The sequence below is a fragment of the Poromitra crassiceps genome, assembly GCF_964638095.1.
Source record: "Poromitra crassiceps genome assembly, chromosome: 5".
Taxonomy (NCBI): domain Eukaryota; kingdom Metazoa; phylum Chordata; class Actinopteri; order Beryciformes; family Melamphaidae; genus Poromitra; species Poromitra crassiceps.
The window spans coordinates 17,760,092-17,783,795 of record NC_139642.1 but is presented as its reverse complement, the minus strand read 5'-3'; the positions used below and the strand labels follow the sequence as shown (position 1 = coordinate 17,783,795).

The 23,704-nt window shown below is 43.9% G+C and overlaps 1 protein-coding gene across 1 annotated transcript in view; it reads left to right on the top strand.

Moving 5' to 3' along the window:
- The window catches only part of LOC310777149 (interleukin-1 receptor accessory protein-like), a 71,120-nt gene that overhangs the window by 31,944 nt on the left and 15,472 nt on the right, over positions 1-23,704 (top strand). The window contains exons 3-11 of the mRNA XM_083637419.1: positions 3,049-3,244; positions 6,098-6,181; positions 10,401-10,602; positions 13,704-13,872; positions 15,836-15,907; positions 17,234-17,363; positions 18,087-18,238; positions 18,660-18,803; positions 22,266-22,409. Of these exons, the coding sequence (XP_083493545.1) occupies positions 3,049-3,244; positions 6,098-6,181; positions 10,401-10,602; positions 13,704-13,872; positions 15,836-15,907; positions 17,234-17,363; positions 18,087-18,238; positions 18,660-18,803; positions 22,266-22,409 (1,293 nt within the window). The remainder of the gene's footprint in view (positions 1-3,048; positions 3,245-6,097; positions 6,182-10,400; positions 10,603-13,703; positions 13,873-15,835; positions 15,908-17,233; positions 17,364-18,086; positions 18,239-18,659; positions 18,804-22,265; positions 22,410-23,704) is intronic.

The window sequence follows — 23,704 nt, the reverse complement described above, 5'->3', positions numbered from 1 at the left end:
CAAAGTCCAACCAGAAAATTATGCTCGGCTCTTGTAAAATGAGCCAGAATCCTCAAAAAAAGGCCTGGCAGAAGCTACCTACAGTAAAAAAAAAACGGCTGGCAGTCAATGTGTTAATTATGAAGTGAGTGTTTTAATGGGACTATCTGTTTCATTATGAAGTGAGTGTTTTAATGGGACTATGTGTTTAATTATGAAGTGAGTGTTTTAATGGGACTATGTGTTTCATTATGAAGTGAGTGTTTTAATGGGACTATGTGTTTCATTATGAAGTGAGTGTTTTAATGGGACTATGTGTTTAATTATGAAGTGAGTGTTTTAATGGGACTATGTGTTTAATTATGAAGTGAGTGTTTTAATGGGACTATCTGTTTCATTATGAAGTGAGTGTTTTAATGGGACTATGTGTTTAATTATGAAGTGAGTGTTTTAATGGGACTCTATCTGTTTCATTATGAAGTGAGTGTTTTAATGGGACTATGTGTTTAATTATGAAGTGAGTGTTTTAATGGGACTCTATCTGTTTCATTATGAAGTGAGTGTTTTAATGGGACTATGTGTTTCATTATGAAGTGAGTGTTTTAATGGGACTATGTGTTTCATCATGAAGTGAGTGTTTTAATGGGACTATGTGTTTCATCATGAAGTGAGTGTTTTAATGGGACTATGTGTTTCATTATGAAGTGAGTGTTTTAATGGGACTATGTGTTTCATTATGAAGTGAGTGTTTTAATGGGACTCTATCTGTTTCATTATGAAGTGAGTGTTTTAATGGGACTATGTGTTTCATTATGAAGCGAGTGTTTTAATGGGACTCTGTGTTTCATCATGAAGTGAGTGTTTAAATGGGACTATGTGTTTCATTATGAAGTGAGTGTTTTAATGGGACTATGTGTTTCATCATGAAGTGAGTGTTTAAATGGGACTATGTGTTTCATTATGAAGCGAGTGTTTTAATGGGACTCTATCTGTTTCATTATGAAGTGAGTGTTTTAATGGGACTATGTGTTTCATTATGAAGCGAGTGTTTTAATGGGACTCTATCTGTTTCATTATGAAGCGAGTGTTTTAATGGGACTATGTGTTTCATTATGAAGTGAGTGTTTTAATGGGACTCTATCTGTTTCATTATGAAGCGAGTGTTTAAATGGGACTATGTGTTTAATTATGAAGTGAGTGTTTTAATGGGACTATGTGTTTCATTATGAAGCGAGTGTTTAAATGGGACTATGTGTTTAATTATGAAGTGAGTGTTTTAATGGGACTATGTGTTTCATTATGAAGCGAGTGTTTTAATGGGACTATGTGTTTCATTATGAAGTGAGTGTTTTAATGGGACTATGTGTTTCATTATGAAGTGAGTGTTTTAATGGGACTATGTGTTTCATTATGAAGCGAGTGTTTAAATGGGACTATGTGTTTAATTATGAAGTGAGTGTTTTAATGGGACTATGTGTTTCATTATGAAGCGAGTGTTTTAATGGGACTATGTGTTTCATTATGAAGTGAGTGTTTTAATGGGACTCTATCTGTTTCATTATGAAGTGAGTGTTTTAATGGCTGTAATGAAATCACTGTGTAATAGCCGGAGGCTGGCTTGATCCACATTATAACTGTAAATCAATGGAGGAGGAACACTGGCACAGCGCCAAGGATGTGTGTGTGTGTGTGTGTGTGTGTGTGTGTGTGTGTGTGTGTGTGTGTCTGTCTGTCTGTCTGTCTGTAACATTCCATTGTCTCCTACTATGAGTCTGACTGTTTCTCTCTGATCTCCCTCTTTCTATTCAAAGTAATTTATCAGAATTCAATTAAATGTATTTATTTATTTGAGGGACTATGCACATTCATGAACATTACTGTAAATGAGCCAGTGTTAACTGTTGTCCAATGATGAAATGAATACAGTGTATACAGAACAACCAAGCAATGCATTATATACATGAAAACAAATAAATAAATGTACAAAACTAAACTAAAAATAAATAAAACAATACTTATATTAATAAATCCGTATAAACAAATAAATGTGTAAAGAAACACAAACTCAGAAAAAACCCACAATGAAGCTCAAAATAAAACGGTCTATATAATATCTAAACTGAGTTTATATTCTGTAACATTTTCATTCCTTCAACTTCAGACAAGTCAAACTGCTATTATTTTTGCATAACTTGGACCCGAGTCACAATTTTCACAGCTTGAGACTTGACTTGATGCATGAAGAGAATACTTGAGAGTTGAGACTAGACTTGGGTTCTGGTGACTTGGGACTTGACTGACTTGTACTTTGATGACTTGAGATCTTGTGTTTGTGTAAATGACTTGGATTGAAAGTGATGAGATTTGTTCCAGCAGACGACTGAATTTACATCGTGTTTTCTGAATTTGTATGGAATGAATTAATTTATTGAAGTTGAAACTGATGATAGAAATGAAACTCATGGTGCTCTTACCAAGTTTCTATCCTTAAAACAATATAAACAACACATTTGAAGATGTGTCCTGTTTCCAGGAACCCATGGCTGGAAATGTGGTAAAAGAGACTAAATTAAAAATGACTTTATTTGTCATAATTATCAATGTTCTTATTAAAATTGCTCTGCCTTCTTTCAACGAGAGGCTGGCAGCACTTTGTACAGCGTGCAGACGGCTGCCAAGTCAATTACACATTACAATACTAATCAGATTTATTTTCTAATCCAATTGATTTTATAATCCAATTCATTTTTCTAATCTGACGTTTCATTATTTTATGATTTCAGCCTTTTAATGACTTGATGACTCCAAGGTTTTTTCACTCTGGAGAATTAAAAGATGTTGAATTGAATTTCTCCTTCGCCTCTCCTCTTCCTCAAACCTGCCCTTCTCTCTCTCCCTCTCTCTCTCTCCCTCTCTCTCTCTCTCTTTCTCCGCCTCTCTTCCCCTCTCTCTCTCTCTCTCTCTCTTTCTCCGCCTCTCTTCCCCCTCCACTCTCTCGCTCTCTCCTCTCTCCCCCTCTCTCTATGTCTCTCTCTCCTCTCTCCCCCCTCCCCCCTCTTTGTCTCTCAGAGCCCATGTGTCATGACTGGGGAGAGTCTGGTGATGGAGCTGTTGTAGTTTTGGAGGGGGAGGTCAGTTGGCTCTCCTGTCCTCTTTTCTCTCATCCCTCCGTCTACAACTACACCTCCGCCCAGAGCACCGGCCTCAACCTCGTCTGGTACCGCCTCCCTACGGGTCACGACCTGGAGCAGCCAATCGGGTTCAGGTAGGGTACCGCCTCCCTATGGGTCACGACCTGGAGCAGCCAATCGGGTTCAGGTAGGGTACCGCCTCCCTATGGGTCACGACCTGGAGCAGCCAATCGGGTTCAGGCAGGCTGCATGGCGGCTCGTTCAGTGATGAAGTGAGGTGAAACTGATCTTGGAGTTACTCACCAGTTTGAACAGTGCACTTGATTACCGTATCCCCTCTAATATTAGCCCAGGCTTATATTAAATGACAAAAGCCCCCACGTTTACCGCCGTGGCAGTACTGCAGCAGCACTGCCAAACTAACTGAGCAACATCTGTACTGCCATCTCGAGGCACTTGTACGTAACTACAAACTACACTTACATTATATAGCAGGCCCCAGGGGCCCTATCTTATACCCGGGGCCAGGGCTTTTCTTCTTTTAATTACCACATGGGTCACAGAAGGACGTCCGTTGATGTACTGACCCAGTGGTATTTTAAGATTTTGAGTGCTAGAAACTAGCACTACCCTTGCTCTTGCCCTTGCACCGGGCGTAAGGTAGGGCCCAAGGAGTTTACCGGTACTGCAGTTGTTTTTCCCTTTGTTTTTTTGTGGCTTTTATTTGTTCATGTTGACCACGCCCCCGGAAATGTGCTAATATTGGTGGCAACATGGAGGCAGCAGGGCTGTAACCTAACACTGTTGGTCACAAATACCCAAGGGACATTTTTCCAAGGGCTTGGGATGGGGGTGGGGGTGGGAGTCGGGGAGGGGGGGGTGGTGTTACAGGTGCCTGGATACACCAGATAGAAAGTGATTGGCTTTGCTTTGCTGTGTCAGGAGAATTTCTTCCTCGGGTTATAAAATGTCACCTCCCCTCCCCTCCCACCCCCCTCCTCTCCTCTCCCCTCCTCTCCTCTCCTCTCCTCTCTTCTCCTCTCCTCCCCTCTCCCCTCCTCTCCCCTCCTCTCCTCCTCTCCTCTCCTCCCCTCTCCTCCTCTCCTCTCCCCTCCCCTCTCCTCTCCTCCCCTCTCCTCCTCTCCTCTCCCCTCCCCTCTCCTCTCCTCCTCTCCTCTCCTCCTCTCCTCTCCTCCCCTCTCCTCCTCTCCCCTCCTCTCCTCTCCCCTCCTCTCCTCTCCTCTCCTCTCCTCTCCCCTCCCCTCTCCCCTCCTCTCCTCTCCTCTCCTCACCTCTCCTCTCCTCCCCTCTCCTCCTCTCCCCTCCTCTCCACTCCTCTCTTCTCCTCCTCTCTTCTCCTCCCCTCCTCTCCTCTCCCCTCTCCTCCTCTCCCCTCTCCCCTCCTCTCCTCTCCTCCCCTCTCCTCCTCTCCCCTTCTCTCCTCTCCTCTCCTCTCCCCTCCCCTCACCTCCTCTCCCCTCCTCTCCTCTCCCCTCCCCTCACCTCCTCTCCCCTTCTCTCCTCTCCCCTCCCCTCACCTCCTCTCCCCTCCTCTCATCTCCTCTCCTATCCCCTCCTCTCCTCCTCTCCTCTGTCTACAGCAGCTCTGGCTCTCTCACTCTGTCTTCCATTCACGTTGCCTCCACACTGCCTCTACAGGCTGTCTCAGTATAGGCTTACAGAGACCGTCCAATACTGTAGATATCATCACAAGCTCAAGACAGCCCACAAACGGTTGAGTTATTTATTGAGGGATGCCAAATGGTGTGTGTGTGAACAGCCCATTACTCATTAGTGTGAGGCCATTCATCTGTGCTGATGAAAAATATCTACACTGATGCGTCTTCATGACTCATAATAGGGCTGGGCGATATGGACCAAAAATCATATCTCTGTATTTTTAGGCTGAATGGTGACACACAATATATATCTCAGTATTTTTGTGCTAAATGTTCACTCAAGTCAAAGCCACTTCTGAGATATGGGCTGGGCGATATGCACAAAATCTAATATTACAATAATATATTTCTGACCAAATACCTCGATCAGTATTGCAGGCAATATTGTAGGCATGACTATTGGTGCTTTCCCAAAAATATTTGCACAATGAGATTTCTGATCAATAATCATCATCAGTAATGTGGATAAAGACTAAGAAAGTTACATCACTTTACTGTAATGCAGCCTTTAAATCCAGGAGACAATCCTTATGCCATATCATGCTATTACGTTATCCAAAATTGAAGACAAGATCTAGTCTCATTATCACGATATCGATGTAATATTGATATTTTCGCAGCTCGAACTCACAATGCTTTTTAGATGTTGATTTATGATCAGCAGTGCATCAAGTTAAATGACTGATTTCAACATCTGGAGAGTTTGATTCCAGCATGAGACTTGGACAGATGTGACATCCAACAGAGCAACATGAAATGAAACGAGGGTTTGGGTTAACGAGCTGAAGGCCGTGTCTCTCTGACCGGATGCAGACTGGAGCCTGCAGGTTAGAGCAGTGGTTCTCAAATGGGGGTCCGGGGACCCCCAGGGGTCTGTGGAACTTTGCCAGGGGGTCTGCGAAAAGTTTTCAAGAAAATAAAAAATAAAAACTTTTTTTGTGTGCAAAAGCTTCATAGTTCAACGGAAATAGTTTATGCTTTAAATCTAAAATGGTTCATGGATTACATTCTAATCTAACAAACCTATCACTTTAAAAGTCAAGCATGTTACCGTGGAAACAATTAAGCTTAGCCCAAAATCACAAATCAGAATGAGGGGGTCCTTGGCTGAAAAACATTTGAGAACCTCTGGGTTAGAGAGTTACAGAATAATGAAGTAAGTTTTGGAGCGTCAGTCTGTCTGATTGGTCGTTAGAGTTGTTCTAATGTTGTTCCAATTGGATCTGGTTGAGGTCGTTAGAGTTGTTCTAATTGGATCTGCTGTGATTGACGTTTATTCTGACAATTCTAATGTGGTTTCCTGTGCAGCCAGCGACTCAGCAAGGAGAGAGAGAGACTGTGGCTGCAGCCGGCCACTGCTGAGGACACTGGCCAATACATCTGCATGCTGAGGTAAGGAAGGAAGGAAGGAAGGATGCATGGATGGATGGATAGATAGATAGATAGATAGATAGATAGATAGATAGATAGATAGATAGATAGATAGGTAACTTCCTTTTTCCCTGTTGGTGCTTCTGTTTCAACAGGACTCTGTTGTAAACATAGACTGTATAAAACCTATGGAGATAATTTTGGAGAAAGCCAGTGCAATGTCACTGATTGATTTGTGGACTCCTGTTTTGAAGCCTCGTGTTTGGCATTTTCACCGTCAAACACCTGCCAGAAGCAGCTCACGTGCAACCAGGGCTTTCCCCCAGAGCCTCCTGCTATTGGTCCATGATCAGCAGCAGGCTGCGTGACCACTGGATCACAATCAATCAATTAATCAATCAATCACACCCTAAAAAATAGTCTGCTTTATCATCTATTTGAGTCTAAATGGGATCATAATTGACTAAATGAACATCTTGAAACTAGCGATTGAGACCATCAACTCATTAGGAAAGTGTTTACTGAGGTCCTAAATCAAGTCATCTTACCATTCCCTCTATGGGGAAATTAATTTGAGAATCCACTTCCTCGGGTCCCATGGGCGATCTCGTGATGGCGGGACTTTGTCGCTGTGCGTCGCTCTGCAGCCACAGCTGTGTTGCATGTCAGACGTGATACATGGAGCTCAGTCAGGAGAACGTTCAGATGTTTGGGGGGAGTTTGGATCCCGGTCACTTAATCAGCTAAAGTGGCCTCTCGCTGGTCCTCTGTGTGTTTTACAGACGCTGATTTGAGACTTGAGATCTGAGCACTCAGCTTGGCCATGGGCCACAGCTCAAACGACATTTCACCATTTTCTCCGAGGAGTGTTGCTAGATTCCCGCGAGGCGAGGATGCTAGCTCAGCACCAAGGAGCTTACCCCGTGCTTACTGGATATGTAGGGTGATAGAGGGGTCATAAGGGATGATAGAGGCGCACCTACGGATGATTGAGGGGTGCAAATAATGATTATTTTCATTCGCAATGAATCTGTCAATTATTGTCTAGACTTATCTATGAGTCGTCTGGTCTGTAAAATGTCACAAAATGGTGTCAAAATGATGATCAGACTCTCTTATCGCTCTGATGAATTTCTGCCATATCTGTTCTTGCCGGTTTCATAACCAATAAAATCCCCCGCTAAACATGTGACGACTTTACTGCATGTTTCCAACGCATCTTACATGTGTATCGGGTACCATGTAATCTGATTACAGTACCATGTAATCGGATTACAGTACTATGTAATCTGTTGGCACCTATCACTGCAGCAGCATCTCGCACAACGTCGTCGTCGCTGTTTCCTACCAACAGTCAAGTGGAAGAGACAACAATCAGATTAAAATCAGAATGACACAAATGGCCTCTCCCGGAAAATAGGCAGAGGTCACAGCACCACCCACACTGTTTGATTGACAGGTGATCTCTGGGGTGGGCAGCACAGAAAACACAGCAGCGGTGAGTGACCAGCAACAAAGATGGCGACTACAGATGCACCATATTGATTTTTTTTGGCGCAATATTTTCCAACTCTTTTTGGAAAAAAGAGTCAATACCGATACCAACACAGATTTGTCCACCTTTTCACCATTTCAGAGAGCATCAATTCTCTCCTGTAGTGGAATTAACACGTTATTATTATGCCGACTCTTATGGTGATGGCCCACACTGGCGGATGCAGATATAAATACAATGCTTTTCAAAATGGACATGTTCATTGGGCAAAATGAGAAGGTCCCCCAGCAGTTATTTTCACTATAATTCCATCCATAAGTAACACAATGACAGAATGTATGGCTGTTTTGGTCATGGCTTTCAAACACCTTCTGTAATAAAACATCTAAAAGCACAAATCTTATCAGATGGGGCTCCGTGGTCTAATTTGTGTCAGTTTCCTTGACGTGAAAAGGTTTGAGAACCACTGGGTTACACTAGGTTATGCATTTGGGCGTCGAGCCCGAAAGCATTTTGGCATTGAGCATTGAGCCTAATTAAATCGCTATTTTATCGTTTGTTTTCGGGCGATGTTTCATTTTAAAGCCTTTCCTCGGACGATACTGATGACGTGCCGATATCACGGTGCGTCCCTAAACTCCCGGCTCAGCGCTTCACCAGGAGAGTCACCAGCCAGCCGGCTTCCTGTCAGCCGGAGAGAAACTCACACAATCAATCTGCACTGGAGGGCTTTATGGTGCTACATGAACACACACACACATGCGCACGTGCACGCACACACACACACACACACACACACACACACGCACACATGCATGCACGCACACAGACACATCGACACATGCATGCACGCACACACACAGCACACAGACAGACAGACACACACGTACGCACAGCACACACACACAGACAGACACACACATACGCACAGCACACACACACAGAGACAGACACACACGCACACACACACACACACACACACACACACACACAGACAGACACACACGTACGCACAGCACACACACACACACGCACACATGCACGCACACACACACACACATGCACACACACACACACATGCACACACGCATGCACGCACATACACACGCACGCACGCACACACACACACACACACACACAGTCCCTCAGTCACAGTGTTTTCTGGTAGATGGAGAGCTGCGCTCTGTGCCAGGAGGTGCATTACGTTGAGCAGAAAGCCACAGAGATGCTATCTGTATCTGTTCAGCCTTATTAAGCTCAGTGGAGATGCTCCTCCTGCAGGAGATGCTCCTCCTGCAGGAGCACCTAGCTTAGCTTAGTTTCAGAACATTTCACTTCTAATGTGATCATCCAGCTTGTTCCAAGACATTTACTAAAACGGCAAAGTCTCATTCTGATTTTTCCCCGCCCCCCGTTCAGATCTCCCCCAATTCCCCCTGCAGGCTTTGTTCTTCCAGTCACATGTTCATGACATGCGTGTCATTCCTCAATACCAGAGAAAAGTCTTTACCAGAGAAAACAGTCGTGCGAGATGCTGCAGTGAGTCATCAGTCTGAGGCAAGACCTAAAGATCAGACAGATTACATGGTAGTGTAATCAGATTACATGGTACTGACCTAACGATCAGACAGATTACATGCTAATGTAATCAGATTACATGGTACTGATAACATATTCACATAGTCACATATTCAGTCGGGGGTTTATCAGTTATGGAACGGTTATGAAACAGATGTGGCAGAAATTCTACTTTGGGGACGCCCTGGTGGCATCGGCCAAGTTTAAGGTCGGGGGTTCCCCAAAAATCTAGAGTAAAATTAATCATTAGGAGACCAGCAGGTGCATTTTCTTATCCCAACTAATATGCCCAATGAGTGATGAAAATCATGAGAATTACCATAGAAACCAATCTGTAAAATGACTAAAATATAAATAATAATATATACAATAAATAATAATAATAATAATATACAATAAATTCAATCATTCCATATGAATTCAGAAAACAGAATTTAAACACAGAGAGAACGCACAGAATGACACAGGAGTCAGAGGGAGGGAGGGCGATCTGGTGAAGGTATGAAGCACGCACACACACACACACACACACACACACACACACACACACACACACACACACACACACACCTCTCCACGTCATGGAGAGCTTATTACTCACACGTTTTATCTGTTGTTTACATACAGTTATGTACAGTTATACAGTTTTGGAACTTCCGTGTTGGCTTCATTTTTCCAAGATGGAAGTTGCTGCTTGCTTCCACCTGTAGTAACCATGGTAACTAGGGCTGGGTATTGGCAAGGACCTCACGATACGATACGTATCACGATACATGGGTCACGACGATAAGATTGCATCACGATACATTGCGATACGATACTATATTGTGATATATTGCAATACTCGACATCATTTAACGGGAAAAAAAAAAAAAATGGAGCTGAAAATACGACTTGCTATGTACCAGTGTAATAATATGTACATCACGTTATATTGATAACTCATTGAGACACAATTGAGTCAAAACTATGTATTAGAATGGTATTTGCACAGTTGCACACTGTTACTGAACACACTGAAACAAAAATAACGTGCATAAGTATTCTTATTGTGTCACTGAACACAATATCAATACAGTATTGAGGGGAAAAAATATCACAATATATTGCTGTATGGATTTTTATTGCACAGCCCTTAGTAACGTGATGTGTCTTGGTCTCCTATAGGAACAAGTCGTCGTGCACTAAGATCTCCATGCGTCTGGAGGTGGTGGCTCGGGATCATGTGACCAGCGGCTGCGAGCCGGCGGTTGCCGTGGCGCCCAGTCCGATGGTCATCCCTCTGCAGGAGGGCGGGACGCTGGACTGCCCCCACCTGCACGACCTCGCCAAGATGGCCGACAGCAACCCAGAGGTCACCTGGTACCATGTGAGACCACACACAGCTGTGACGACTAAACAACTACATAAGTAGCACGATACAGAAATGGCTGTATCTCAAAAACGACTTCTATCTAATGCTTGGTACCAGTGGATTCAAAACATCTTCAACTTTAATAATATGTGCAGTGATCCAGTGTGAATCTGATATTTAGCATCTCACATTAATGTTAAACTCTTTTTTTTTTGCATGTTGCATTTTTAAAAGAAAATCTAAATTGTCTACCAATTAAGGCATGATAAATATGTGGAGAGAAAAACCAGATCTTGTCATGTGTAGCCACATATCTTGACAGTTTCCACAGACGATGTGTTTCCACCTCTAACTGAAAGACAAACATCTGTGGGCTTTTTCCTTTAACATACTAAATGAGTCATTCAAGGGTTAAAGCAGAACTTCACTGAACAACAATGTTGATTTATTTTTGCACACAATCTCACACACATCAAAAAACGGTCAACAGTTTTGCAGACGTTCATTTAGTTTCATCATCATCATCATCATCATCATCAACCTTTATTTAGCCAGGCAAGTCTGTAAGAACACATTCTTATCTAGTGTGACAGCCTGGTAAGTTTGACAGTTATCAAGATTTGAGTTATCTGATTTGAGTAGAGTTGTGGACCAGTCATGTTATTTCTGCATGAATATGACGGCACGGTGGCTCAGTGGTTAGCACTGTTGCCTCACAGCAAGAAGGTCCCGGGTTCGAACCCCGGTCCGCCCCAGGTCCTTTCTGTGTGGAGTTTGCATGTTCTCCCCGTGTTTGTGTGGGTTTTCTCCGGGTGCTCCGGTTTCCTCCCACCATCAAAGAAAGACATGTATGTTAGGGTTAAGACTCCTGTCAGTGCTCCTGACCAAGGTACTGGCAAAAGAACTGGAGTTGGTCCCCAGGCGCTGCACAGTGGCTGCCCACTGCTCCTAGTTCTAGGAACGTTCCTAGTAGAGGATGGGTCAAATGCAGAGGATGAATTTCCCCATGGGGATAAATAAAGGATCACTTAAAACTCCAGTTCCTGTTATGTTCATCCAGTAGTAGTCTCTCAAGGCAGACTATCTTCTGCAGTCTTTAAACGCTCCATAGACAGTCTGTATGTTTGCACGTTAACATCAGGCCAGAGGCAGACCACAAGGAAGTTCAATGGTCTTCGAAACATAATCGAGGCAGGTGATTGGGGGAAATGAGCGGACGTCCCGCCTTAAGGCGGTACATCCTTTTTGTGCAACTTTCCCCTCCATGAAGTACAGACGTAGTTGCGGGAGACAACACGTCTGTTTTAAGAGACTAATCCAGTAGGGGTGGGAATCACCAGATGCCCACGATACGATACTAAAACGATACTTGAGTCACGATACGATAGTATTGCGATATTTCGATATATTGCGATTTCTTACTTTTTTAACTGCAAATGATGTCCCCAAAGGAAAACTTTGTCAACATCTGTCCCTCAGGGACCTTGTTGTTGAACACTTTTTACCTAGAAACGATTTCACTTTTCCATGCCTGCGCGTCATCCAAAAATCTTCCACAGTTTATATAAGAACAATTTTCCATTCTGTACATCTGACTTCAACCATTTTAATGCAGCAACATTGTCAAGTAGACAGACCAACAACTTTCATAAAGTCATGTCATAGTTGCATGCACCTGACAAACTGAACTGTTTGTTACAGTCTACTTACAGTCCACCTTAACTGGATGTGTGTGTGGACTACTGTACTTAGGTAGTTTTTGAACAATGCAACTTCACTTCACTTGCACAAAATATCTTGTGCAGCCCATTCAGTAACTGGGGAATTTGTAAATTACTGTTATGACAAAACTGTTACTGTTAAAACAAAATGAAAATATGCTACCGTTTGTTTACTGCTGGCCTTGGAACTAAAGTTTATAGCAGCCCGGTGGCCTGGCATGGCCTGCAATTTTTTTTTTTTTTTTTTTTTTTTGTGCAATATCGATACTTGGCGTCCAAATATCGATACAATATCGTCAGGCAAAATATCGCGATACTATGGTGTATCGATTTCCCCCCCACCCCTATAATCCAGTAGGTAATCCATCTATCCCTCCCTCCCTGTCTCTCTCTCTTCTCTGCCTGCCTCTCTCTCACTGCCTCTCTCCCTCTCTCTCTGTCTGTCTGTCTCTCTCTCTCTCTCTCTCTCTCTCTCTCTCTCTGTCTGTCTGTCTCTCTCTCTCTCTCTCTCTGTCTGTCTGTGTGTCTGTGTGTGTCTCTCTCTCTCTCTCTCTGTCTGTCTCTCTCTCACTGCCTCTCTCCCTCTCTCTCTGTCTGTCTGTGTCTCTCTCTCTCTCTCTCTGTCTGTCTGTCTCTCTGCCTGCACATCTCTCCCTGTCTCTCTCTCTGTCTGTCTGTGTGTCTCTCTCTCTCTCTCTCTCTCTCTCTCTCTGTCTGTCTCTCTGCCTGCACATCTCTCCCTGTCTCTCTCTCTGTCTGTCTGTGTCTCTCTCTCTCTCTCTCTCTCTCTCTGTCTGTCTCTCTGCCTGCACATCTCCCTGTCTCTCTCTCTGTCTGTCTGTGTGTGTCTCTCTCTCCCTCTCTCTCTCTCTGTCTGTCTGTGTGTCTCTCTCTCTCTCTCTCTCTCTCTCTGTCTGTCTGTCTCTCTGCCTGCACATCTCCCTGTCTCTCTCTCTCTCTGTCTGTCTGTGTGTCTCTCTCTCCCTCTCTCTCTCTCTGTCTGTCTGTGTGTCTCTCTCTCTCTCTCTCTCTCTCTCTCTCTGTCTCTCTCTCTGTCTGTCTGTGTGTCTCTCTCTCTCTCTCTCTCTCTCTCTCTGTCTGTCTGTCTCTCTGCCTGCACATCTCCCTGTCTCTCTCTCTCTCTGTCTGTCTGTGTGTCTCTCTCTCCCTCTCTCTCTCTCTGTCTGTCTGTGTGTCTCTCTCTCTCTCTCTCTCTCTCTCTCTGTCTCTCTCTCTGTCTGTCTGTGTGTCTCTCTCTCTCTCTCTCTCTCTCTCTCTCTCTCTCTCTGTCTGTCTGTCTCTCTGCCTGCACATCTCCCTGTCTCTCTCTCTCTCTGTCTGTCTGTGTGTGTCTCTCTGTCTCTCTCTCTCTCTGTCTGTCTGTGTGCATTGCAGCGGTGTGCGAAGTACCCTTTCTGGGGTCCTGACCGTGAGCAGCACGGCCTCAGCCTGAAGATACATGTGATGCTGAGCACCTATCAGGGCTCATATTACTGCAGAGTGACCTATCAGAGGAGAGGGAGGGAGCTGAATTATACCAGGAGTATCAACGTCACTGCCGTCAGTAAGTCAACACAGTGCTGCTACACTGCTGCTATACTGCCATGTTCACTCATCCAAGAAAACTTCAAATTAAAATCTGAGTTAACTTCATTAACTTAAAATCCGTAATATTATCCCATCCGCGTCACATTAGAACGTGACGGGGTGGTACTGTATGTGACGGGGTGGTAAATGTAATCCTAAAATGGCCACAGTTCTCCTTGTGGTAAAGTTCCTGACCTCACATGGTATGCATTCAATTTGAAATATAATTTTCTTTCCATTACTAGTCTAAAATGTTTTTAGTAAACAGTTTTCTCTATCTATTTAGCGTTACGAGGTGGTTGGGCTGAGCGTGATGGACCCTGTCTAACATGAAAAAGCAACACATAAACAATCTATAATAATCTCATAACTTGACTGTTTTGGTTCCTGGCTGCTCCAAAGGCTTAACATGATGTCACGTAATCTTTGTGATGTCATAGAGAGCCGCAGTACATTATTTATAGACACAAACAAGTTAGTGTGACAGGGCGGTGAGTCAAAATGCGGACACGCACAAATCATGCAATTTTTACATTTATTTTTAATTGAATTATCTTATGTAAACAACAAGGACACACATATACTCCTGAAAATAATAAAAGTTTGCTAAAAAATATTACCTTTATTTGGTGATAATTGTAGATGTAAATGTCATGTTGGTCAATACGGACAGGGTGAAAATGGCCATGTAAATATAAATATATATATTACTCATTAAGAATAGTATTTTCTCCTATATCATGTTACACTTAAATTAATAGCTTTCACCTTTGGAAACACTTTGGGACATTGCTTGTGCCTTCTGCACCTCATCAAACTTTGCGGACGCAAAAGTACTACTATTACCTGAGAGTCCAGAACAGTGTAATGAATGAATGTTAATAATAATAATAATAATAATAATACATATGACTTATATAGTGCTTTTCTAGTTACTCAAAGACGCTTTACAAACAGTATAACATAAAACTTTACACAAATACAGAACAAAAACAAATTAGAAGTCAGATATTGTAGGTTTTCTTGAAAAGGTGGGATTTGAGTTGGTTTTTGAAAGAAGTGAGTGTGTCAGAGTTACGGGTTGTTAAGGGGCAGGGAATTCCAGAGGGTTGGGGCAGCAATGGCGAAGGCTCTGTCCCCCAAGGTGCGGTACTTGGTCTTGGTGATGGGGGTGAGTAGGTTAGCATCGGCAGATCAGAGGTGGCGAGTGGGGGAGTGGCGATGGAGGAGATCTGTCAGGTATGAGGGGGCAAGATTAGTGAGAGCTTTGTAAGTGATGAGAAGGATCTTGAAATGGATGCGGCGCTGTATTGGAAGCCAGTGAAGGTGTTGGAGGATGGGTGTGATGTGTTCTCTGGAGCGGGAGTGAGTGAGCAACCGGGCAGCTGAGTTTTGAACGTATTGCAGTTTGTGGAGGACAGTGGAAGGGAGGCCGTAGAGAATGCTGTTACAGTAGTCCAGAGCCGTGTAGATCGAAGAGTCCCGACATCTCCATTCACTCCAATGGACCAGTTTTTTTTACTCTCAAGAGTTCCAGGCAATAAGGTCCTGGATTAAGCAGCACTGTCGAGTTGCAGCAAAATAGACAGTTTGTGTTGTACTCTGAAAGGGTTTTTCCCCCTTGAATCAAATTGTACATTATCAGCTTTATTTTAGCATGCAAAAGTAGCGCGAGACCCATTCCTGGCTGTTCATTGGCTAATGAGTCTCGCATTTTGGTCCTCCGCTGACGCCACTCTCTCTCTAGAGGACACTACAGTAGTCTAGTCTGGAGGTGATGAAGGCATGGATGAGTGTTTCTGCGGCTGAGGAGGAGAGGGTGGGGCGGAGTCGTGCAATGTTATGGAGGTGGAAGAAGGATGTTTTGGTGGTGATGTTGTTGATGTGTGACTTGAAGGAGAGGGTTGGATCCATGTTGTGGTTTGTTTGTATTTTTTCAGACCCTACCAAATTCTCCAAACATCCCGCCGTCCTCCACCCGACCCAGGACCAGGTCTTCACAGTGGAGCACGGTGGGTGACAGACACACGCACGCACGCACGCACGCATGCACGCACGCACACACACACACACACACACACACACACACACACACACACACGACCCAGGACTTCACAGTCGAGCACGGTGGGAGACAGACACACACACACACGACCCAGGACCAGGTCTTCATCAAGACTCAACACTGACACACACACACTATCATCACTGAAATCAACACTGACACACACGCATGCAATATGATTTACAAATATTTGTATTGTCTGATTGGAGTTTGAGTTTTGTTGTAATAAGTAACCACCCGTAATGCTAGCAGAGACCGGAATAAAGTAGCTTGTTTTCCTACTTCACACATGAGTTGTCAGGAACCTACAGTAACCTACAGAGTGAGTCTATTGTGTTAGCTCCGCCCACCCTGTGTCACCACAGACTACAGTAACCTACAGAGTGAGTCTATTGTGTTAGCTCCACCCACCCTGTGAACCTACAGTAACCTACAGAGTGAGTCTATTGTGTTAGCTCCACCCACCCTGTGAACCTACAGTAACCTACAGAGTGAGTCTATTGTGTTAGCTCCGCCCACCCTGTGTCACCACAGACACCAAGGTCATAAATGCTGCAATACTGAAAATTGGCTTCCATCAATGGCGCATATAGGCTCAATCACCATTGTGTTAAGTCACTATCAGATAGATCGTGACTTAACAGACATTTATTTAGATGAACATCTTTGAGATTATTGCTTTAATGAAAGATGTCAAAGCAAATCACCTTATCGCTGGTCATTCTTATAGGCTAATCAGATTACAGAGATGGGGACTTGGACTTGAGACTTGGACACACACAGTGACTTGAGACTTGACTTGAGACTCATCCTCAAAGACTTGACTTGGACTTGAAGGTTTGGGACTTGTGAACAATCTTTATTTTCCTTTATTTTATTTGTTATTTTTTGGTGCATTAACATGAAGGAAATGTCTACCAATGTCATCTCTAATCAATGCTGATGCTGTATTCTAATAGATAAAGGAGTGAGGATAATACAGTACATGCTGGGAATTCCTTGGTTTTAGCTTTGCAGTGTTCTAAGCAGACCGGATGACATGCAGCAGATGATAGAACGCTCATCCATAAGAGACTTGGAGACTTGACTTGGACTTGCCCCTCAAAGACTTGAGACTTGACTTGGCCTTACAAAAAATGACTTCATCTCTGTCAGATTATGAGTCAGATCTTGAGTGCCATTTATCGTTGTTCTTTTTTATTCAATACAGTGATGTGGCTGGAGTGTGACTATTGTGATTTTTAATCATTATTATGATGATGATTATACTCAGATAGTACAAAGGTGCGTCTGGAGTGCAGAGGACTGTTCCCCTACCTGGACGGAGACTGGGACATCTGGTGGACCGTGGACGGGAGGAAAGTGGAAGAGCTGAACAACTCTCGCTTCATCCAAAGTAAAAGGTAGAAACCAGAGCCATTGAGATATAAGAGTTGCCTCATCTCCATTCACTCCAATGGATTTTTTCTTTTTCTTTTTTAACCTCACAATAGTTCCTGGAAGTAAGGTTCTGGATGCTGCACCTGTAGAGTTGCAGCACAATGGACCGTTTGTGATTTACTTTGAGAGTGTAAGATGTTTAAAGAATAGAGAAAAGAAGCGGCACGGTGGCTCAGTGGTTAGCACTGTTGCCTCACAGCAAGAAGGTCCCGGGTTCGAATCCCGGTCCATCCCAGGTCCTTTCTGTGTGGAGTTTGCATGTCCTCCCCGTGTTCGTGTGGGTTTCCTCCCACCATCAAAGAGACATGTATGTTAGGGTTAAGACTCCTGTAAGTGTCCCTGACCAAGGCACTGGCAGAGAGAACTGGAGTTGGTCCCCGGGCGCTGCACTGCGGCTGCCCACTGCTCCTAGTTCTAGGAAGGTTCCTAGTAGAGAGGATGGGTCAAATGCAGAGGATGAATTTCCCCATGGGGATAGATAAAGGATAACTTAACTTATTGTATATTATCAGCTTTTATCAGCTTTTTTTTAGTTTTCTGGTTTTTGTCTGGGCTCCAAATCAAATGTTTTATGGTCACGATTAATCTCCTAGCTGGTTCTAAGAAAATGTGGAGACCATGAGGAGAGTTTACTGCATCTGAGTCTTTTATTTGGAAGCCTGTGTGACATGATGGTAATGTGCCAGGAGGGAGGTGAAGTACGACCACGGCGACCGCACGGTGGAGAGCCTGCTGCTGATCCAGGAGCTCCAGGCCAAAGATCTGAGCAGAGAGTACAACTGCTCTGTGAGGAACCGGATGGGCTTCTCCACACACAGAGCCCATCTGAAGCAGGAGGGTGAGCACACCAAACCTTAACGGGACAGTCAAAAATCAAAAATACATACTTCATCCATCTACATGTAGATCGTTATGGTTTTGGAGTCATAGAGATTTCAGACAGAGAAACAGAGAAACAGACAGAGCCCGAGCTCCCTTTTATATACTGATTTTATTTAGTTATGTAAACACACAATACAGTTTCACTTAGTCATCTCTCTTATTTTGTAAAGTTTTTATTTTACACATTTTTCTTCACATCTAGTTTTCATTTTTTCGTAAGTTTTCGTTAATGATAATAAGCTTGTGTGTGTGTGTGTGTGTGTGTGTGTGTGTGTGTGTGTGTGTGTGTGTGTGTGTGCGCGCGCGTGTGTGTGTGTGTGTGTGTGTGTGTGTGTGTGCGCGCGTGCGTGTGCGTGTGTGTGTGTGTGTGTCCTCAGTGGCCCTGCCCTCAGTGGAGCTGGGCTGCGGTCTGGGGGTCACTCTGCTCCTCATGCTGGTCCTCTTCGTGGTCTATCACGTCTTCTGGCTGGAGCTGCTGCTGCTCTACAGGTCCTGGTTCGGCACCGACGAGAGACACACAGGTACGAGCAGGTTTGAGAGACACACAGGTACGAGCAGGTTTGAGAGACACACAGGTACGAGCAGGTTTGAGAGACACACAGGTACGAGCAGGTTTGAGAGACACACAGGTACGAGCAGGTTTGAGAGACACACAGGTACGAGCAGGTTTGAGAGACACACAGGTACGAGCAGGTTTGAGAGACACACAGGTACGAGCAGGTTTGAGAGACACACAGGTACGAGCAGGTTTGAGAGACACACAGGTACGAGCAGGTTTGAGAGACACACAGGTACGAGCAGGTTTGAGAGACACACAGGTACGAGCAGGTTTGAGAGACACACAGGTACGAGCAGGTTTGAGAGACACACAGGTACGAGCAGGTTTGAGAGACACACAGGTACGAGCAGGTTTGAGAGACACACAGGTACGAGCAGGTTTGAGAGACACACAGGTACGAGCAGGTTTGAGAGACACACAGGTACGAGCAGGTTTGAGAGACACACAGGTACGAGCAGGTTTGAGAGACACACAGGTACGAGCAGGTTTGAGAGACACACAGGTACGAGCAGGTTTGAGAGACACACAGGTACGAGCAGGTTTGAGAGACACACAGGTACGAGCAGGTTTGAGAGACACACAGGTACGAGCAGGTTTGAGAGACACACAGGTACGAGCAGGTTTGAGAGACACACAGGTACGAGCAGGTTTGAGAGACACACAGGTACGAGCAGGTTTGAGAGACACACAGGTACGAGCAGGTTTGAGAGACACACAGGTACGAGCAGGTTTGAGAGACACACAGGTACGAGCAGGTTTGAGAGACACACAGGTACGAGCAGGTTTGAGAGACACACAGGTACGAGCAGGTTTGAGAGACACACAGGTACGAGCAGGTTTGAGAGACACACAGGTACGAGCAGGTTTGAGAGACACACAGGTACGAGCAGGTTTGAGAGACACACAGGTACGAGCAGGTTTGAGAGACACACAGGTACGAGCAGGTTTGAGAGACACACAGGTACGAGCAGGTTTGAGAGACACACAGGTACGAGCAGGTTTGAGAGACACACAGGTACGAGCAGGTTTGAGAGACACACAGGTACGAGCAGGTTTGAGAGACACACAGGTACGAGCAGGTTTGAGAGACACACAGGTACGAGCAGGTTTGAGAGACACACAGGTACGAGCAGGTTTGAGAGACACACAGGTACGAGCAGGTTTGAGAGACACACAGGTACGAGCAGGTTTGAGAGACACACAGGTACGAGCAGGTTTGAGAGACACACAGGTACGAGCAGGTTTGAGAGACACACAGGTACGAGCAGGTTTGAGAGACACACAGGTACGAGCAGGTTTGAGAGACACACAGGTACGAGCAGGTTTGAGAGACACACAGGTACGAGCAGGTTTGAGAGACACACAGGTACGAGCAGGTTTGAGAGACACACAGGTACGAGCAGGTTTGAGAGACACACAGGTACGAGCAGGTTTGAGAGACACACAGGTACGAGCAGGTTTGAGAGACACACAGGTACGAGCAGGTTTGAGAGACACACAGGTACGAGCAGGTTTGAGAGACACACAGGTACGAGCAGGTTTGAGAGACACACAGGTACGAGCAGGTTTGAGAGACACACAGGTACGAGCAGGTTTGAGAGACACACAGGTACGAGCAGGTTTGAGAGACACACAGGTACGAGCAGGTTTGAGAGACACACAGGTACGAGCAGGTTTGAGAGACACACAGGTACGAGCAGGTTTGGGCAGTAACCCGGATTATGTCATCAGATTACAAAAAAAGTAACTAATCCTTTGCAGTTACAGAAAACAAAAGATGTAAAAAAGATGAGTTACATTTAGTAACAATTGAGATTACTAGCAGGATCTAGCACTCATACTGTATCTAATTTAATGCCTGTCTAACTGGGACTGTAAATTCATGTACATTCAATGTAAACTCTTATTCAACTCTGACTGTAAATTCATGTAAATCCACTGCCTATTTAACGTCTATTTAACTCAGTCTGTAAATCTCACGTAAATCCAACGTAAATTCATATTTATCATCCACAGAACACTTCACCACTCATGTACATATTGTATATATTGACTCGATTTGATTTGATTTGATTGCACTTGCAACTTTGCGATTGTCTTTAGTTACATTATCTTCCTACTTCTTATCTCTGTATATTGATGTAACCGCTACGCTGCATACAGACACTAAGACAAATTCCTCATATGTAACTTCCATACTGTGGCAATAAAAGTGATTCTGATTCTGATTCCAGTTTGATAGAGCAGAGCAGTTATTAGTGTCAGTCATAAGGAAGCAATTCATGGTAATCAAACGGCAATATCTCCAATCAACATGAGGCTGCAGGTGGCGCTAGAGAGCCACGTGATGATCATTTCATCGTTTCATTTAATTATAAAAAAAAAAAAAAAAAAACTTTGTATAATTTAAAAAAAAACGGCATGGACAACAGTGAGACAACAAGTCTGTAAAGTTTTTAACGTAAATAACAAAACTCCACAGCGCTTCGGTTTTTCTCTCCTGATTCTGATCCTGAGTAAATTTGGTTGCTCGATGATATGACGCCTGGCTGCATTAGCTTATTAAGCAGGACCGTCCCGGGACAGCGACCGTGCCAGACGTACTCCATCACACCCAAAAGTGATTTCTCACTCGACTGATGCTGGAGAGAAAAACTGCCAACTCAACTATCTTTGTTGCGTTCGCTTTCCGTATATCCATTTCCCTCGCAAAGTGATCTGGAACTGAAGGCGTACGTCCCAGCATGTCGTATATCTCTCTTGGAAAGTAATGCACTCGCTGAAATGTATCAGTTAATATTTCAAAATAGCAATTAAAAAAAGTGTTCAAGTCATAACTTTAATAACCCATAATGTGCTTTAATTTTACGCCGGCGATCATTTTGTAAGAGTTGGCATCAAGTTGTTGGAACGGTGCAGATGTCACTTTTTTTAAATGAAAACTATATTGAACAAAAATAGGAACGCAACCCTTTTGTTTCTGCTCTCATTTTTCATGAGTTGAAATAAAAGATCTAAGACTTGTTCTATGTATTATATTATATTATTATTATATTATATATGTATTATATTACATTATATATATATTATAGGGATATATTCTGTTTCAGTTGTTAATGTGCGTTTGCGCTCGTTTAACGCTGCGTGCAATGCAAATTGGGGGCGTGCACAAGCGCATTTGTATTCTCCCTGCTGCGCCTCTATGCCTGTTATACGCATTCATATAGGGCATTTTTATTCTGATTGGGCTGCTATTCTGATTAAAAGGCTCCATGTGATGGACAGGCAGCCTCTGACTCTCTCTCTCTCTCTCTCTGTGTCTGTCTCTCTCTGTGTCTCTCTGTCTGTGTCTGTCTCTCTCTGTGTCTGTGTCTGTCTCTGTCTGTGTCTGTCTGTCTCTCTGTGTCTCTCTGTCTGTGTGCAGATGATAAGGAGTTTGACGTGTACATATCGTACGCCAGGAACAGCGAGGAGGAGCAGTTTGTGCTGAGCACTCTGAGAAGAGTCCTGGAGAACGAGCTGGGCTACTCTGTGTGCATCTTCGACAGAGACAGCCTGCCAGGAGGGAGTGAGTACACAGCAGGCTGCTACTCCTACTGTTACTACTACTGCTACTCCTACTGTTACTACTACTGCTACTCCTACTGTTACTACTACTGCTACTCCTACTGTTACTACTAATGCTACTCCTACTTTTAATACGAATGCTACTCCTACTGTTACTACGAATGCTACTCCTACTGTTACTACTACTGCTACTCCTACTGTTACTACTAATGCTACTCCTACTGTTACTACTAATGCTACTCCTACTTTTAATACGAATGCTACTCCTACTGTTACTACTAATGCTACTCCTACTGTTACTACTAATGCTACTCCTACTTTTAATACGAATGCTACTCCTACTGTTACTACTAATGCTACTCCTACTTTTAATACGAATGCTACTCCTACTGTTACTACGAATGCTACTCCTACTGTTACTACAAATGCTACTCCTACTCCTACTACTAAATGCTACTCCTACTGTTACTACTAAATGCTACTCCTACTGTTACTACTAATGCTACTCCTACTGTTACTACGAATGCTACTCCTACTGTTACTACTAATGCTAACTAATGCTACTCCTACTGTTACTACTAAATGCTACTCCTACTGTTACCACTAATGCTACTCCTACTGTTACTACTAATGCTACTCCTAATGTTACTACCAGTGCTACTCCTACTGTTACTACTAATGCTACTCCTACTGTTACTACCAGTGCTACTCCTACTGTTACTACTAAATGCTACTCCTACTGTTACTACTACATGCTACTCCTACTGTTACTACTAAATGCTACTCATACTCCTAATGTTACTACTAATGCTACTCCTACTGTTACTACTAATGCTACTCCTACTGTTACTACCAGTGCTACTCCTACTGTTACTACTAAATACTACTCCTACTCCTACTGTTACTACTAAATGCTACTCCTACTCCTACTGTTACTACTCGTACTGCTACTCCTACTACTGCTACTGTAACCATCGGTGCCAGAGGTAGGGGGGCAAGGGGCCATTTCCCCCCTCACTTTTACTTTTTAAATATACTTTATTAAATTATTCAATCAGGCATACAGTAACAACAACACTCACAGTGATACAAGATCAATGGCTTAAATCACCACAATACATTGTACAGTTTGGAAAAATGTTGACCAAAAAAAATGAAGTAAGGGGAGTGTAGCGGTAAATTCCCTGCCTACCAACGCGAGGGGCGCAGGTTTGCATCCTCGTATTACCTCCGGCTTGGTCAGGGGTCCATACAGGCACGATTGGCTGGTGTCTGCAGGAGGGAAGCCGGATTGAG